At 35.7% G+C, this 18,974-nt stretch overlaps 1 protein-coding gene across 1 annotated transcript in view; it reads right to left on the bottom strand.

The window, feature by feature from the left end:
• The window catches only part of TPR (translocated promoter region, nuclear basket protein), a 65,360-nt gene that overhangs the window by 18,012 nt on the left and 28,374 nt on the right, over window positions 1-18,974 (bottom strand). Inside the window, exons 26-40 of the mRNA XM_055419087.2 lie at window positions 17,252-17,455; window positions 16,955-17,139; window positions 16,360-16,507; window positions 14,411-14,548; window positions 14,177-14,308; window positions 11,878-12,008; window positions 10,293-10,503; window positions 8,782-8,925; window positions 8,188-8,386; window positions 7,047-7,252; window positions 6,809-6,870; window positions 6,005-6,213; window positions 4,447-4,719; window positions 3,427-3,575; window positions 2,687-2,770 (exon numbers count right to left, since the gene is read on the bottom strand). Coding sequence (XP_055275062.2) covers window positions 2,687-2,770; window positions 3,427-3,575; window positions 4,447-4,719; window positions 6,005-6,213; window positions 6,809-6,870; window positions 7,047-7,252; window positions 8,188-8,386; window positions 8,782-8,925; window positions 10,293-10,503; window positions 11,878-12,008; window positions 14,177-14,308; window positions 14,411-14,548; window positions 16,360-16,507; window positions 16,955-17,139; window positions 17,252-17,455 — 2,475 coding nt within the window. The remainder of the gene's footprint in view (window positions 1-2,686; window positions 2,771-3,426; window positions 3,576-4,446; window positions 4,720-6,004; window positions 6,214-6,808; window positions 6,871-7,046; window positions 7,253-8,187; window positions 8,387-8,781; window positions 8,926-10,292; window positions 10,504-11,877; window positions 12,009-14,176; window positions 14,309-14,410; window positions 14,549-16,359; window positions 16,508-16,954; window positions 17,140-17,251; window positions 17,456-18,974) is intronic.

Here is an 18,974-nt window from a genome sequence, read left to right as displayed (position 1 = left end):
AAAGACAGCACACACACACAAACACACACACGCGCGCGCGTGCATCCCACTTGGTAATACTTCAAGAACACACACACACACACGCACGCGTGTATGTGTCAAAGGTACCAGGGTGGTACTGTAGATGAATGCTGTCCATCAGAAATATAATGTGAGCCACAATACATTTCACATCTATAATTTAAAATTTTTTAGCAGTCATAGAAAAAAACAAGTGAAATCAATTTTTAATAACAATCTTAATATAGCCAAAAATCATTTCAGTGTGGAATCAATATAATAATTATTCATCCTATCTTTTAAAATTTATAATACGTCTACAAAATCCAATATATATTTCATAGTTAAGAATATTTCACTTTGGCCTTGATGCATGTCAAGTGCTCAACAGCCAACACAGTGAGTTAACAGTGCAAACCAAAGTCAGAAAAAAGAATATACATGGAATTGCAACATATAATTAAAAAAGACAAAAAATGTTCCCCAAATCAGAAACCATCTGTAAAACACACTAAATAAGACAAACTATTGCAATTACCTTTTTACAAAAAAACTTCTCCCCCTTTCTAAACACCCTATCTTAAGCCTTCAAACCACATTAAAGATACACCAGATGTATTTCCTTAATCTAACAATTTCATATTTTTAGCTACTGAAATAAACCATAATTTAACTTTATTTTTGATATTTCTTACAAAAAACTGTTTACTTTTTAGTTCAGTACTCAGCAAAATCTGATTTTCTTTGGGGCAGGAAGGGGGGCTGTGCCACGTGGCATGTGGAACCTTAGTTCCCTGACCAGGGATAGAATCCACGCCCTCTGCAGTGGGAGCACAGAGCCCTAACCAATGAATCACCAGGGAGTTCCAAAATCTCCTTCTGGTATACAAGGCAGAAACAATGCCTTACGAACTAAATCATTCATAAAGAATATGTTTATTATAATGGAAAAAATGAGTAAGTCATGGTATAATTAAAAATGTAACTCAAACTGACATACTTATTTCAAGAAAAACAACACTTACAAAGAACATCTGCTCCACTGTCAGAAAATTAGAAAAATGAACTGTTACACATTCACACACTGAGTAGACAACGCTGGAAGGCAGAATGCAAAGCCCAATGGCACTTCTGAGCCACAGACGATTTTGTCTATCTCAAAAGTAAACGCTCTGTACAAAATATTCTAGTATAATTTAACCAAGTCTGGCAATAACACCAAAATTCACATCTTACTTCAAAATTGTTATGCTCTTCAGGTATGACCCTCTCTGAAAGATACATGAAACTGATGCCATTTAGAGTATTACCTATTCATCTTGGAGGTTTAATTTTCTGTTTGTAGTCAAGGAAATCTGAAAAAATTACCTTAGAAAATTAATGCATCTACAAAACCAGTATTTACCTGCAATCTGTGGTTATTTGTGATTAGCCTGAAACAATTTATTTTATACAGATAATTTTAGAATAAAGTGATCCTAAAACTTTACCCAGAGAGAAAGTATTGTTTCAAGCTTAACAAGACAAATGAAAAACAGACAACCTGAGATTAAATTCTACCTCCAACGCTATGAGAACTTTGGTACATGACTTAGCTAGGCATTGATTTCTTCACCTATCAAACAGGGTTGTGACCAGATCTGTTATGAGGATTAAACTATTTACTAAAAGCAAATATTTTAACTACACTTGGCATATAATAATGAATTACATTAACTAATGTTCTAATATTACAAGTAAATTACTATAAATTGAATTCCCAGGTGGTACAGTGGTAAAGAATCTGCCTGCTGATGCAGGAGTTGCCAGAATCACAGGTGTGATCCTTAGATTGGGAAGATCCCCTGCAGAAGGAAATGGTAACCCACTCCAGTATTCTTGCCTGGAAAATTCCATGGACAAAGGAGCCTTGGAGGCTACAGTCCATGGGGCTGAAAAAGAGTTGAATATGACTGAGCAACTGAGTACATGCACACGCGTGCACACATGCACACACACACACCATAAATTATGAATTCTCAGTTTGTAGGGCAGAGGAAGGGAAGAAAAGTATTAATTTGAGTGCTTCATATATGGCAGGTACTACTTTAGGTACTCTACAAGACTAAAAGTTATTCGAACAGATGAGAAAATAGAGGCTTAAAGAGAATTAACATCTTGCTTATAGTCATACAGCTTCTAAGTGGTAAAGTAATGAACAAAAGCTAGAGTTTGCACCTTCAGAGTCTATGCATTTCCACTAGTCAGGCTGTTTCTGGAGAAGCCTCAATGAGAGTTCAAAAGATGAAGATGCATACAAATGCATTTCCTTTCAGAGATTATTTTAATTTATAAGGGAAGCAATAGAGGGGAGCAACAGAGGACCAACAAATGGGCACTATGGATAAATACAAGACTCAACCAGCTCGTCCTTTCAAATAAATAAGAGTGAATCATCTTTACTTGTGACAACTCTTAGCTTAGAAAGTTTGTGCCTTCTATAAAGAAACACATTTAATAAAATTTAGAAGGCAGGACACTAATCAGAAGCAAAACAAAGTAGAAATTGTATCGGCAATTCTAATAATATTTCATTAAATATAAAAGAAGCGTATTGAAAATAGAAGTCCAAAGAATATTTCAATTTGTCAAAGCTCATTTCATTCAAGCAATCATTTGTTTACTTTACTTTCAGCATTTTTCTTACTTCTCCAATGGAATCTTGAGAATCCTGGGTGTATACTTGAGTTTCTACCTCTCCATCAGTACTTTCTTCTGCCATAACTTCTTCCTGAATCAGGACATACAAGTGTGTGAATTGTATCAGTTCACTAGATGAAGCAACGCTTGTTCAGCTAGGTTTCCCAATAAAACAAAACTCAAATCTGTAATTTTATGAAACAACACATCAGAAATGTTCAATTATATTTACTTATAAAAATATAACCAATCACATTCCTCTTTGGTATATACAAAATAGGTTAATGAACGTTAACTAAATACATGCCAGTGAAACGAATTCAGTAGTCTCAATGCTTGACAAGAAAACAATTCATTACAACTTATCCTAAACAAAAGAAAATGAAGGAAAACCATTTTGGTCAACCAGAGGGAAAAAATGGCAGGTACCAGTTTAAAACACCCATGAGACTATAAACTTCCTTTGAATTTGAAAAAAAAAACTGAAATGGAATTCATTCTATGTTTCTATAACTGTGTTTTTAAAACTGAAATTGGAAATTCAATAAAACTTATGCAAAGATAATAGAACAGTATTGGCTATGTTACATAATAGTACCAGGGCTGTCAGTGGACATGTTGCTACTAAGAGCAGTTTTTTCTGGATTTTGACCCCAAAAACGTCCATTCACTTAATAATGTTGTAACTGAAAGAGCATCTTGTTTCTATTGGTAGCAGTAAAAATAAACAGAAGGACCTTTACATACCTCAGTTCCTACAGGTGTAACGCTTTTCAGCTTCTTTGGAAGAGGCATTTCCACTGTATCATCAGAGATCTGGTCTGACGCTTCTATGGTGCTATCTTCTTCCTCTTCACGTGTACGCTTTGGCAAAGAAGAACTTGGGGTAGCTGAAACTGTGAAATTATGTAATTTAAATCTTGAATTACAGCATGATAACAGCTCAACTTAAAGTTACTCTGAAAACATCTTGATCATTTAAGAAAGAAAACAAAAACCAGAGTAAACATTTATTTGGACAGAACAACAAAATCTGTTCCTGCCAATTATGTGTAAACAAAGAGGAATTTATGTTCTGAATCAATGGTCTCGTATTATCAACTTAACCTTTGGTTAATAAAGCCAATCAACATTTACAGTAATACATCTAACTCACTGTGACTGTATTACTATAGAACTGCTACTCACAAAGGTTACGCAGGGCCTTCGTGTAATTTATAAATCTCAAGACTCCTTGGACAAATAAAAATTTCCTTATATGTTTAAGATGTGAAAATTCTTACATGATCTTTTTTTAGGTATCTTTTAGTTCTCAGGACTTGTACTGAGTTACAGCTGACCCTTGAACAATTCAGGGGAGAGGGGCACTGTCCTTCCAAATTTGCCATTCTTGGTATCTGCAGATCCAAGCAACTGAGGAGGTATAGTTACTGTGGTGTTCTGAAACACCATACTACTGAAAAAATCCACATGTAAGTGGACCATGCAGTTCAAATCTGTGTTGTTCAACGGTCAACTGTACATATAACATGTTATGGGTTGCACCACCTTTAAAATCAGTGATGAAATAATTGGAAAGGAAGAAAGGATCAGTGACCTAAATCAGAATTCAGCAGTAAACATAAAATAAGATGTTAGGAGTACAAACATCTCTTTTAATACCCGATAGAAAACAAGTATGTCCAAAGAATATTCAGGATATATAATATACTCAAGAAACTGTAAATGCACAGGTCTACTCTAACATCATTTTAAAATTAGTCTTACCAGTGCCAAATACTGCTGTGGAAGTAGAAGGCCGCTCAACTGGTGAACTCTGAACCACCTCCACTATGTTTGGGGATAGTTCTTGATTTGTAGGCTCAATCTGAGGATGACTCTGTTGAGTAGGCTGCACAAAAGCCGTAGCCTGTGTTTGTTGCTGAACAGTTAAAATGGGTTGAGGGATGGAAGGCTGGACATTAGGACTGGTGGAACGAACAGATCCACTTGTGCTTCCGAAAACTGGAACATGTTCCACAGGCCCTTCTGACTGCATAGCTGAAAAACAATTAGAGCAGCTACTGCATGAAGGTTTCTGTTCTCACCAAAGTTGGGGTTACCCTTCCCTATTCTGTTACAGGTGACACTGTGCATAGTTGTGTCCAGACCTCCCTTCACTCATTAGATAAAAACACTGAGGGTAAAAGAAATGTATCATGCATCTTTGTATTGCCTGTGTGACAGAAACGGTAGTGTGCAGTAAACTGTTGGTTGAATTAAATAAATAAATACCTGAAACTGTTTTTGCATCCATTGTTCTTTTCAAATGATGACCAAATAAAAAGATATAAAGAGACTTAAGTATCATTTTGTTTTCAATTGATATAAAATAACCACTAAGTTTAACTGGTAATATATCTCAAATCATTTTACTGAATGTAGTTCAAATGAAATATTCTGTCCTTTCATAGCACATATAATTTTATATATGTTTAAACACAAATAATTTACTGAATTCTAAAATTTGTTAAGAACCTACGGGAATCGTATTTAGTAAAGTTTTACTGACACCTATCTTGAGATTAGGTAAAGGAATTAAAACAATGAAAAACAAAATTCCTGTACTTGAGAAGCTCAATCAAGTGGAATTAAAACATATTCCAAGTGGAATAAAATGTGGTTGTTTAATTACTGTAATGACTAAGAAAGTGACACGGGAACAAAGTGGAGAAAAAAAATGAAAAGATCAGATAGCTTTAATGAGTGATGTTTAGGATGAATCACTGATTTAATATGGTTTTCCAAAGTGGATTTCATATCATCTTTGTTAGCCCATAGAGGTGAAATACATGGTCCTGAAAAAGATGACATATATTTATAAGGGTGTATTTCCCTCTTTCTTTAGCTTGAAAACAAAACAAAGCACAAATGATGGGAGGGAGGAAATATGCTATATTAACAAGTAACCCAGGAGGCACGCACCTGAAAATACTAACTGCTTACTTTTATTATAATGTCTGACAATAGCTTTAGTGGAAGTCTCATTTATCCTTGAAATTACACTCATCTTAACTTCCCTGGTGGCTCAGACGGTAAAACGTCTGCCTACAATGCGGGAGACCCAGGTTCAATGCCTGGGTCAGGAAGATCTGGAGAAGGAAATGGCAACCCACTCCAGTGTTCCTGCCTGGAAAATCCCGTGGATGGAGAAGCCTGGTTACAGTCTACAGACTACAGTCCATGGGGTCGCAAAGAGTCGGACATGGCTGAGCGACTTCACTTTTTCTCGTAATAAATCTAAGAAAAGTGATGGCTCAATTAGATCTGTTATTATTTCACTTACCTTCCTGCGATTCCACTTGTGTAGTGGGCATCACTGTGGCTGTTGGGGTAGTAGTAGGATTTGTAACAGTTGCAGGTGTAACCATTGGGCGGATACTAGCTCTGGGTGTTGACTTATTCCCAGCCATAGCTGCAGCTGTCACTTTACTTGGTGTAGACACAACAGGGGTTGGCTTGATGTTGGCTGTTGGTGGGTCTGACATGCTGGCACTTATGGAAAGAAAAATGTGGAAATAATAATTCACAAAAAGTACTACAAGCATTCCTTATAAAGCACAAATACTCCATCAGAAGTAAAGCACATATGCTCACTGAAGTGAATGTCCAGTAATTATTACCTTAATACACATTCAAACCTTATTAACTGTTTTCCTAACACTGCCTTGAGTAGATTTTTGGCAGATTAGGAAAAAAATTAAAGACAGTAAATACTATTGTTGTTCAGTTGCTCAGTCGTGTCCAACCGTTTGCGACCCCATGGACTATAGAACACCAGGCTTAAAGACAGTAAGTACAATTTTATATTTTTTTGTTCATTAAATATTATGAAACTCTTACTGAAGAAGTTCTGAATTTAAGCATTAGAAACTGTGCAGGAAATACCCTACAGTGGTGCATCCTGGCAAGGCAGAACGTATTAACTGTTGATTACTGAACCTCAGTCTCACCTCAGCCTCTTGCTCTTCAAGTATATAATTTTATAACGCAAACTTTTTTTCTCCCCCAAAATCACTAGGTCCTCCCTATATTTTAAAAGAAAAGCAGGAAACAGACTGTAAACAGACTGCCAAAGAACAAAACTCACATTCCTCTTTCACCAGAAGCTGGAGTTGTTTTCAACGTGATCTGTCTCTGCTGTTCTGGGACCTACAGAAAGAAAACTATGGATTATCATGCTGGTCCTACAAAAGTCCACCCAACAATGCCATCAAAATATTTTACTTGTTCATTCTCTCTGACAGAGGCTCCTAAATCACCAGACATCTTACAGCAAATGTACAGAGAAAAAATGATTTGCCATTTAAACAGAACCGGCTGATTACCTTATTGGTAGGTTCCTGAGGCTCGTCTCTCTGCTCAAGGTGTCTCTCTTGATGCTCCCTGAGTTCTCTCTCCAAGCGACTAATTCGACCTTCATACTGGGACTTGAGAGCAGTCATACGAACATCCAGTTCATCTTTCTGCTGATCCAAGGCTCCATTCCTTTGTTTAAGCTCTTCATTTTCTTTAGTTAGCTGATCTTTTACACCTAAAAAAGTAACCACAACATTCTATTAATATCATAATCAAAAACTGGAAACAAAAAATATCTATGTGCTTGATAAGTACTCAAAGGCTGTACTGGATTCTATTCCTGAACTTTAGCATCTACAATAATTGTGATATGCTCTACATTTCAATAAACAAAGTTTTAAAAATGCATTTATTACTCCAATATAAAATATACTCCAAAATTAAAAAAACTCAGCTTTTCCTAAGATCTCAAAAAAGATAAAGGATCTACCATAAACTAATCAGCACGAGCCCTTTTATATGGCCTTTAAATATTTTTAATATATCAGAGACTATAAAATTTTCATTTCATATAATTTACAGCAGATACTCAAGGATAATTAAGCAACTTTTTTTTTTTTTTAATGAAATAGGTTGCCAGGGACACTATCTTAGAGATCCATTTAAAAAATTGCTCTTAATAAAATTCAACCTACTTGTCATTTTATTTACCTACTAGCAGACTGGTAAGCAAGGTGCAGTAAGGCCCTGAGTGTTGTAGCACTGGGATCCTCATACAGCTGACATGATATTCTCCCTGAAGGGCTAATGGGGCCCTCTGTGAAGTGAGGCACAGACAACTCACTGAGCTAAGGTCCTCTGGACAGTATACTATGGACCCAAAGGGTTACCATCAGAAGGCAGTAATAGTTACACACTACAGCAGAAGGACAGCTGTACTCCCTATCTACTATCAGTTAACAAGAAAGACATCATAAATTAAGGACATCCTTATTACTTGAAAATTAAAATTGCTGTAATTTGAATTCAATTAAATAAACTAAAGTATGCAAACACATACACAGAAGTCACTTAGTAGTATTTACTTTTCTTTCCCATTTAACTGTAAGCCTGTATCAAATAACCAACTTTCACCATCAAATTTGAATCATAAAGCATATAGAAACTTACCAGCTAAATGAGCAATTTTTGATTTTGCTGCTACAATGGCCTTTCTTGTTTTTTCTTCCTTTTCAGTTATCTGCTGTCGGAGTTGCTCTTCCTGTGTGGTTCTATCTTGAAGGTCCTGACGAAGTCGTGCAAGTTCAGATTGAAGCTCCAGAGTCTGTTCCTGGAGACTTCTTGCTTCTATCTCTTTCTCAGATAAAGTCTTTTTTAAAGGAAGAAAAAGTATTAACCGTGTAATTCAGCCACATCAATATGAAGACAAACTATTAACCGTGTAATTCAGGCAAATCAATGTAACTACATCCCCTATAGACTTAAAGCATAAAACTTATTAATTTGTTCAGATTAAATGATATAAAATGGTAATCAAGTAAGTGGACACTTGCAAGATGATTAGGTATTATCTGCATACATAAGTCACTCAAAGAAAAATTAAATATGCATGTTTCCATTAAATAAGAGAAAGTATCAGTGCTTAACACATTTTTCTTTTTTCAAAATTCCTTTATGACTGAATTATATTCCACTGTATTTTTCCAGCTTTTCAACAAGAAAACAATTAGGAACATACACCTTTCACTTCTCTTCCGCTCATACCTTCTGCAGGTTCTCCACTTGATTCTCGAGTGACTTTGACTTGGTTTCAGCTTGGCTTAGGGTCTCTTTAAGCTCCTGCATTTCCTGGACTGAGACGTGCTGTTCCTGATGGTCTCCAGAAGACTGAGCTGAGGTCTCCATGACCTAAGATGACAAACAGTAATAACACACTTGCACATTTATATTCAGTAATTCTTCAAATTCATCGAAGAAAATAGTAAGTATGTAAAGAAATTTATCTTTAAGGGTATTCATAAATAAATCTTCTATAAAACAACTTTAATGTCCAAGAGTAAGCTGCTAGTTAAATAGGTTAGGGCTTTCCATAATACCAGGTATTAACCAGCTAACCAAAACTATGATGCACTAGATAGAATTATCCAGAAAAACAAATCATTCATATGTAAAGGAAAGCACATTAAAGTATTAACAGTGGTTAACTGAGGGTAAGAATTTTGAAATTTTTTCTTCGTATTAACAAGTGCTAAATACACAACCAAGTCAATATACAAGTTCTTTACCACTGGTAATCAAAAATAAAAATCTAAAGTACAACAAAGATTTAAAAATTCTTTTTGATAGATGGTTAACACAGAATACTTATTTAAAATAACACAACCTGATCAATTATAAGAAACCAGCACTTTTTGATATATATAATTTTAATCAGCTAAATGACTTCTTTAATGAGTTACAAGAAAATAGTTTTGAAAAGGAACAAAATTTGAAATTGGGAAACTAAATAAAAATGCCTAGCATTTACTACTACTTCTTTATGAATTTATAGTTCATTTTAGGACACACTAAAGACATTACTTTGCCAACAAAGGTCCGTCTAGTCAAGGCTATGGTTTTTCCCATGGTCATGTATGGATGTGAGAGTTGGACTGTGAAGAAAGCTGATCGCCAAAGAATTGATGCTTTTGAACTGTGGTGTTGGAGAAGACTCTTGAGAGTCCCCTTGTACCGCAAGGAGATCCAGCCAGTCCATTCTAAGGGAGATCAATCCTGGGTGTTCATTGGAAGGACTGATGCTAAAGCTGAAACTGCAATACTTTGGCCACCTCATGCGACGAGTTGACTCACTGGAAAAGACTCTGATGCTGGGAAAGGTTGGGGGCGGGAGGAGAAGGGGACGACCGAGAATGAGATGGCTGGATGGCATCACCAACTCTGTGGACATGAGTTTGAGTGAAGTCCGGGAGTTGGTGATGGACAGGGAGGCCTGGCGTGCTGTGATTCATGGGGTCGCGGAGAGTCAGACACGACTGAGCGACTGAACTGAACTGAACTGAAAGAGCTAATCTTAAACTAAATAATATATCTCATATAAGATTAAAAACCAGTAACTAAACATTATGAATAAGGTTTTTGTAAGACTCATCCAAATATGCATATCCATATATCTAAATATATATAAAACTGTGTATAAATTGTGTAGACCGAAATTGTATATATCAAAAAATTATATATATATAGGATATATAAAAAGAAAACCACTTCAAAAATACCTTATCTTGTTGTGCTTTAAGTTCTTCATATTGAGTCTTGTACCTACGTCCAATTTTCTTGACTTGAGTAATAGTTTTAACCTTTTCTTGGATATCAATTATTTTGGCATCTAACTCCTTCTGGATATTTTCCTTTTCTGTTCTTACTTTATTTAAATCTTCCTTTAGACTCTGGATTAAGTTCTGGTTGTTAGTCAAAGATGCATTTGATCTAAGCAAAACAGATGGGATAAAGCAGAAAGACTAAATATTTAAGACTTTTCAAATTTTAAAACCTTTTAAGTTATATTTTTATTGTGTTGCTTTAGTGTGTGTTTTATTTAGAAAATTCTAAGAAAAGCACACACACACACTTCCAAAGAGAATTCCTTAACTTATGAACCTGTGGTACTTTAGAAAAATGTGACTGACTTATTACATGCCATATATACCCATTTTAGAGATGAGAAAAACTGAGCTATAAGTTGTTAAGTAACATGCACACTTTTACTCTGTGTGGTACCCAGAGTTTAATCCACATCTGCCTGATAGCAAAATCTACGTAAGTACATAAGGTTTTGTAGGCCACATACAGTGTTTGCTATGTGTTCCTCTTTTTATGACACTTAAAAAAATGTAAAAATCATTCTTAGCTTCCAGGTTGTACAAAGAAAGGCCTGTGTGTTATAGTCTGCCAACTCCTGTATTTTTATCATGAACTGAACTTGAAATCAGATGACCTCTGAGTTAAGAGCATGTTGTTAATCGTTACTAACCTTAGAAGTAAGCCTGGGTACCTTTCTGAATCTTAGCTTCCTCATCTTTAAATTAAGTAATATTTCTCCCACTAAAAATGCCAGACTACTGTTATGAAAAAAAAGAGAATAAACATGACAAAAATTTGTAAGCTGTCAAGTATCACAAAAATAGGGGCTAAGATAGGGACAAAGGACAATAAAGCTTACAAGAGGTAAGCCACAAACATTAATTTTAATATTACATTTATCTTTAAAAGGCAATATACTTCATTATAAGTTCATTTAAAAACTTTCTTTAGGAACTTCCCTGTGGTCCAGTGGTGAAGAATATGCCTTCTAAAGCAAGGGACATGGGTTTGATCCCTGGTTGGGCAACTAAGCCAAATTAGAGAAGCATGCAAGACACAACTACTGAGCTTGTGCTCCACAACAGGCCTCTGCATGCTGAAACAGAGACTTAGCGCAGCAAAAAAAGAGAAAAAAACCCTTCTTTATAAAAAAACTTTCAAAATGGATTCATGAATATATGTTAACCAAAAGAAAAAAGAAAAATCTACTTGCAAAAGTTAATTTGACTATTTAAAAAAATGGTCTGCTTTAGATTCATACCAACTATGTAGTTTAAAAAGTAATCAAGTATGGAGAAATAATTCATATATGAAGGCATAAAACTAAATGACAACTCGCTTGTTTTTCTAAAGCAATAAAAGGAAAGATACATGTAAGAGCTCCAGCACTTTCCACTCTCTTTAAAGTCAGGAAGCAATTAGGGCATCACATAAAGAATAGAAACAAACTTCTTTAAGATTGTCCAAGTACTGTATACAACTTGAGGTTATTCCATATACCTTGCAATTTCAGCTTTAAGTCTTCCAATTTCTTCAGTCAATTGCTGAATACGCTTAGTGTGAACTTCCTTTTCAGAAAGCAGCTTACGATATTCTTCTGTATCAGGATCCTTCTGTTGACTCACTAGATGCTAGAATAGGAACAATGCATAACACAATTTTATGAAACTAATGTGCTATATTAAAATATCAGAGTATCTAATTATGTTTATATTAGATGCTGGCATACATAGTGATCAATCATCAAATTGTAAGAAAATAAAATCAAAGCTTTAGTTCCTTTGTTTAGCTAAGAGATTTAGCCAAAATGAAAGGGGGAAACAAAGTAAATGTCATTCACTATTCATTATTTTTCACAGTTGCAAAGGAACATTTCAGAATAGTTACAACAGAGTCAAATAAAGGGATCCAAAGAATCTATAGCTTTTAATATTAAATACCCAATTTCATTAAAGTGACATATATAGGGAAAAAAATTCATCATGCATTACAAACAAAACAAGAAAATAAAAATAATCCTAAAGGCAATTGATTCCATTAACCAGAAAAGAAGGCAGCGTAATTTAAAAGGAATATATATACACTTGGGCAGATTATCCTTTCTGGATTTTTCAGATTCTTTGTGTGAATAAAAAAAGCCTGAAGGGGCTCTAAAATTTAAAAATCCTATTCAGATATGAGTAGTTCTTTACAGCATTTTCTAGGGTGAACTGCTTCATTCAATTTTTGTAAAATGAAGAGGGTGATTATGTCCTCATTTACAAAATCAAGGAAAACTGTCTGAGAAAGATTAATGTCCTCATTCTCACAAAGCACACAGCTAGTATGAGGTAAGGCAGATTTCCAACTTCTCTGAATACAGAGCTACAGCTTCTAACCATAGTATGTGTGTGTATAGTATGTGAGGTTGTATCAGTAACCTCAGATATGCAGACGACACCACCCTTATGGCAGAAAGCGAAGAAGAACTAAACAGCCTCTTGATAAAAGTGAAAGAGGAGAGTGAAAAAGTTGGTTTAAATTTCAACATTCAGAAAACAGATCATGGCATCTGGTCCCATCACTCCATGGCTAATAGATGGGGAAACAATGGAAACAGTGAGAGACTTTATTTTTGGGGGCTCCAAAATCACTGCAGATGGTGACTGCAGCCATGAAATTAAAAGATGCCTGCTCCTTGGAAGAAAAGCTATGACCAGCCTAGACAGCATATTAAAAAGCAGAGACATTACTTTGCCAACAAAGGTCCATCTAGTCAGCTACGGTTTTTCCAGTAGTCATGTATGGATGTGAGAGTTGGACTATAAAAAAAGCTGAGTGCCGAAGAATTGACGGTTTTGAACTGTGGTGTTGGAGAAGACTTGAGTCCCTTGGACAGTAAGGAGATCTAACCAGTCCATTCTAAAGGAAATTAGTCCTGAATATTCACTGGAAGGACTGATGCTGAAGCTGAAACTCCAATACTCTGGCCACGTGATGTGAAGAACTGGCTCACTAAAAAAGATCCTGATGCTGGGAAAGACTGAAGGTGGGAGGAGAAGGGGATGACAGAGGATGAGATGGTTGGATGGTTATCACCAACGTGATGGACAGGAGTCTGAGTAAACTCCAGGAGTTGGTCCAGATAGGGAGGCCTGGCGTGCTGCAGTCCACGGGGATCGCAAAGAATCAGACATGACTGAGTGACTGAACTGAATGTGTGGGTGCATTTTGTTGCTCAGTTGTGTCTGACTCATTGTGAACCCATGGACTGTATGTAGCCTGCCAGGTTCCTCCGTCCAGGGGATTTTTCAGGCAAGAATACTAAGTGGGTTGCCATTCCCTTCTCCAGGGAATCTTCCCAATCCAGGGACTGAACCCAGGTCTCCTGCACTGCAGGCAAATTCTTTACCGTCTGAGACACCAGGGAAGCCAAACATACTCTGCCATGTGGTTTTGTTTCTCTCCCCCACTTTCCAAAATACTGCAGTGAACAAGTCTTCTTAAAGTGCTTCAATGAACTATATAAATCCATTTTTCATGTACAAAAACATTTTAAAGATAAAGCAAAAGCCTAAATTTGGAATACAGACAGACAATTTAGCTTTTTAAAAAAATACAGACAATATAATAAAACTTTAAAAATTTAGTTATAAGCTTAACACCTGACACATAGGTATATGTAACAAACACATCAGACTTCCACTGATCAACATAAATACTTCCCACTAGCTCATCAAATATTTTTATCCTCTTAAATTTTACCCTATTATTTTGAATCAACATGTTTTTGTTTTGGAATGGGTTTGACTAAATTTACCTGGTTACGTGCTTTCCACCGCTTGACATCTTCTTCTAATAACTTCTTCTCTGCTTGCAACATACCGCTTTTCTCACTCAGCTCAGCATTTGCTTCTTGTAAGGGTAAAATATCTAACTCCAGTTTCCTGACCTAAAAATAGTTTCAGTATTTTTTTTTAATACCTGATGCGAAAATTTATTTGCAACATTACTAAAACTATGTCTCTCTGCTGTTCATCTGTCAGGTGCACACCTTGGCTTGCATCTGCTGCAGATCCTGTCCCAGCCTCTCCTTCTCTTCTCTCAGCATCTTATTGGTCTCCATGACTACGCTCATTGTTTCGGTTTTCTTCATCAGCTCCTCATGCTGGGCCATTGTTTTTGCGGTTACCTAAAGATTTCAAACATACGTGTACAGCAACATATACCAACAGATTAAGGTCTATCTTTCCCTACCAGCTCTAATCTTTCCTATAAAAGTCAAAAGGATTTAAATGTCAACTTTTAAAACAATTTTTAGGACTCTTATATATTTTTCTGTGATTCATGCCAATTAAGAGTTCAAACATTCAAGAAATTAAAAGATGAAAGTAAAAAGATACGACAAACCTCGCCAACAAATAGTTATTTACACTAGGTAAAAACACTAATCCAGACCTCTACCTTCCCGTTTCTATTCTTTTTCTTGCTACACTGAATTCAGCAACAGTTCTAAAATGATGTTATTTTGGTCCTCAGTTTTCTCCCTCTTTTTCAGAAACTTTTTCATTTCACTTGATTATTTCATCACTTTGATTCTGAGCAGTTTTACTGAATATTTGTTCACTTGTGAAGAACATTTTTTCTATTCTGAGTACAATTATCCATTTTCTGCATGTATTAAGTTTATACCTTCATCATTTTTAAAGCTATTGTTCATGGTTACCAGGCTACACTGCTTGACTTGGGTACACATATTATTTTTGATATAACTCAATACTTTGGCCACCTCATGCAAAGAGTTGACTCACTGGAAAAAGACTGATGCTGGGAGGGACTCGGGGCAGGAGGAGAAGGGGACGACAGAATGAAATGGCTGGATGGCATCACCGATTAGAGTTTTGAGTGAACTCCGGGAGTTGGTGATGGACAGGGAGGCCTGGCGTGCTGTGACTCATGGGGTCGTAAAGTTTTGGACACGACTGAGCGACTGAACTGAACTGAACTGAGATTACTTCTTGTATGTAAGACTTGGTTGAGCTGGGTATTTTGTAGTATTATTTGCCTTTATGTAGTCCAAAGGAATAGAAAAGAAAACACAAGAGACTGAAAGAATATAGTCTTCATTAGAAACCCTGATTCTGCTCTTTCCTGCAAGTGTTAGCTCCACTGAATCAGAGGATCTGTTGATTATTTCCATAGTGAGATATTTGAATTTGAGTTGTTTTCTCCACAGGATGTAATTCTGTAACTTTTCATTTCTGTCTGAAAATGTAAATCCCTTAAGTCTAGTTGTTCAATTATCCACTCTCTCCTGTTTCATGGTTTCTCTCTAGTAGCCATTCCAACTATCTATCAGTTAAAAGAAGACAAATGATTCAAGGTCTTAACCTCCTTCTTTCTAGATGTGGAGTTAATTACTACATCTCTTCAGAATGAGGTTATGCAATAATAAGCTTTCGGTTGGTTGAGTGGACTGAGTTGAGCTTGTGTTGTGATCATACATTCACCAAACACCTTTTTGTCCTGCTTTGGTTGACTGTTTTGACTACATTTTACACCTCTGCTGAGAAAAAGAAAATTCCATAGCAATTTCAACCAACCATTTTCTGTAGATAACTAATTTCTATAATGATAATTATGGTAGTAAATAAAGATAACTGAAATTTATTAAGTACTCAGTGTGCACCAGACATAATTCAAAAGTTTCATGTGCACTAACTCAATTCTCACTATTTTTATCACCCACATATTACAGACAAGGAAGTTTAAGAGCAAGGAAGTTAAATAATTTGCCCAAGTAACACATCAAATGGTATGAACTAGAATTTGAAACCAGGCAGTCTTGGTTATCATTAAGTCTCTTATCACTATACTGTGCCAATGTTTAACATTTAATGAACTTTAAGAAGAATGCTTATTTCAAACTAAATTTTTACTAGAAACTGAAATGAGTTCATCTCTTGATTCAACGAGTACCTTCTTAAAGCTTAGGATACACACCTGAACTTTCTCCCTTTCAGCATTTAGGCTGTCCTGCAGTTCCTGCAGCTCTCTTTCTAAAAGTTCAACCCTTTGTCGATATCGCAGGCTCTCAACTTGAGCCACTTCGAATCTAGTTTCAGCGATTTCTTTTTCTCGTCGTATAAATCTACAAAAATATACAAGATGTTATTTGAGTAGATTAACGCCAGTAACAGAACATTCAAAAACTTGGATAATTTTTAAAATAACAAAATTATACACTTTAAAAACTATTTTCATTAAAAAATAATAATAGGAGATATACTTTATTACAGACAGTGGTTTCTATCTTTAAAATAAATCTGAAAGGCACTTACTTTTCTAAGGAATCCATTCCAGTTCTTACTATCAGATTCAACTTGAACTCACTTATTTAAATCGGCATATGTCTAAATGTCAAAAGTGACCACAAACTGGGTGGAGGTGGGTTTGCTGACTCTGTGACAAAATGAGCTTTATATTTATTTACCTAAATAGCATACAACTTCCACTGGCCTAATTTATACACTTACAGTGTAACTTCATAATTGTTGCTCATCACAGAAGTAAAGCATTAAGAATATATTGTATTTACCTGAGAATTTCTAAAATCTGTTCTTGAGATTTTCCTTCTTCACTGAGAGATACATTCAATGGACCTTGTACACCTTCCTTCATTGAGGAAACGACTTTGTCACTTAATTTTTCAATCTGATCATGAAGTAACCTGTTTTGTTTTTCTAGATCTTCACAGCGAGACACACTCTTAGAAACTTCATCCTATAAGCCAAGAGTCTATCATATAATAGCAGATTTTCCAATGTATTTTAAAAAACAATAAAAAAAGCCCCACACCTTTCAATTCTCCAGAACATTCTATCATGAATAATACCTTTAACATTCTCTCTCTTTCTTCCCAAGATGCTTTACATTCCAACAACTGTGATTCTGCTTTTTGGGCTGTTTCTTCCAAATGCTGACGCACTGATGCCATTTTGGAAACCTGTTCCTTGGCAGCTTGGAGAGCTTCAACATCAGCAGCATGTAGCATCAATTCTCTCTCATACTTATTCTGAGCTTCCACAGCTATTTTAGCCTGAAAGGAATTATTGCCCCATTGACACAGATTAAAATTCCATAAGGCCAGTCTTTGAAAAGATGCATACTGTATTACTTACAGCAATAAATGTGAACACAATCTAAATGTTCCAAAACATCTAGGAGAATAATGAAAAATTATGCTGTACCTGTTTGATGAAGTGTTAAACAACTATTCAAAATGAAACTTAGAAAGATGAGGTAGTAACTTGGAACAGACTTTATGAAATAAGGACTAAATATAACTCAGTTACATAAAATATATGCATATATACAAAGTGACAAAGGGAAATGAAAATAATCTATTTGAATACTGAATCATGGATACATTCTTTGATTCTAATTTCCAATGTTACCAATGTTTGGCAATAAGCCAATGATAATTAATTTTTGTCTAATCTACCTTCAATGTGAAGAACTTTCCCTTGTACTCCATTTTCAAAATAATGCTAATACATATACACGTTATGTATGTAAGCAATATGCTACTAACATATCACCAATCACAAAAATGAGAGCGTTACCAATATCCTTACATGTATTCCTTTCCCATTATACCATTTCAATAATCCTCATTTTCCTTAATTGTTTTATCATCTCTTATTCATAACAAACTATAAAAAGCAGTATCATGCATATGTGTGTGTGCATGTGTGTATATACTCTTAAATAATGTGCTTCTGTCCTGCTAAAGCTTATAAACAGTGGGGTATAGAAATCTGCATAAGCTCAGTAATGCATTACAAATGTTTTCAAAATGTCCCTGTTTTGCTGAGGAAAAGTATCTCTATCTTGTCTACAGTACAGTTTTACAACTAGACTTAGTGTAGTACTGCAGGAGTGAAAGAATGCTTGCAAGTGAGATCAAGTACACAGTTAATCTTCTACTCCTAATTTTATATATTTTCTCCTTTTACCAATGCTGTTTTGTTAATGGATATTGCTCTACAGACATCTCTTTTTTTCTTCAAAGTCTGTTTTACGTATCTTTGTTTTCATGGAAGACCTAGGTTAGTATCTATTTCTGCTAAACAAAATAAACCCAAAGAGGACTACTGTTTACAGAGCAGTGAAAACAGTGTTTAGCATTGGTTCAGTAGATGCCATCATTGTGGCAGTGAGCACCTGAGTAGCAAGCGGGGCACCGCCAAGCTCCCTCCCCAGGAACTGCACTCAACATCTCATATCAAGCCGTCACAGCTTTCGACTGTGAGTGTCTGTGTTTTGTCTCTATTTAATCTGTGTTTCCACTAGGAAGATGTGACTTGAGATAACTGTTTCTTCACTTCATGCCATTTTAGCTTTCACAGGAACGTTCCACTCCTGGACAGCAGAGGAAACCTGGCCTTACTTTTAGCTTTCATCTATACTTATCAGTATTACTTTGCCAACCAAGGTCCGTCTAGTCAAGGCAATGGTTTTTCCCGTGGTCATGTATGGATGTGAGAGTTGGACTGTGAAGAAGGCTGATCGCCGAAGAATCGATGCTTTTGAACTGTGGTGTTGGAGAAGACTCT

The sequence above is a fragment of the Moschus berezovskii genome, chromosome 17, assembly GCF_049115385.1.
Source record: "Moschus berezovskii isolate FMDL1 chromosome 17, NW_MosBer_1.0, whole genome shotgun sequence".
Lineage (NCBI taxonomy): Eukaryota > Metazoa > Chordata > Mammalia > Artiodactyla > Moschidae > Moschus > Moschus berezovskii.
This window is presented reverse-complemented; position numbering and strand designations above follow the sequence as displayed.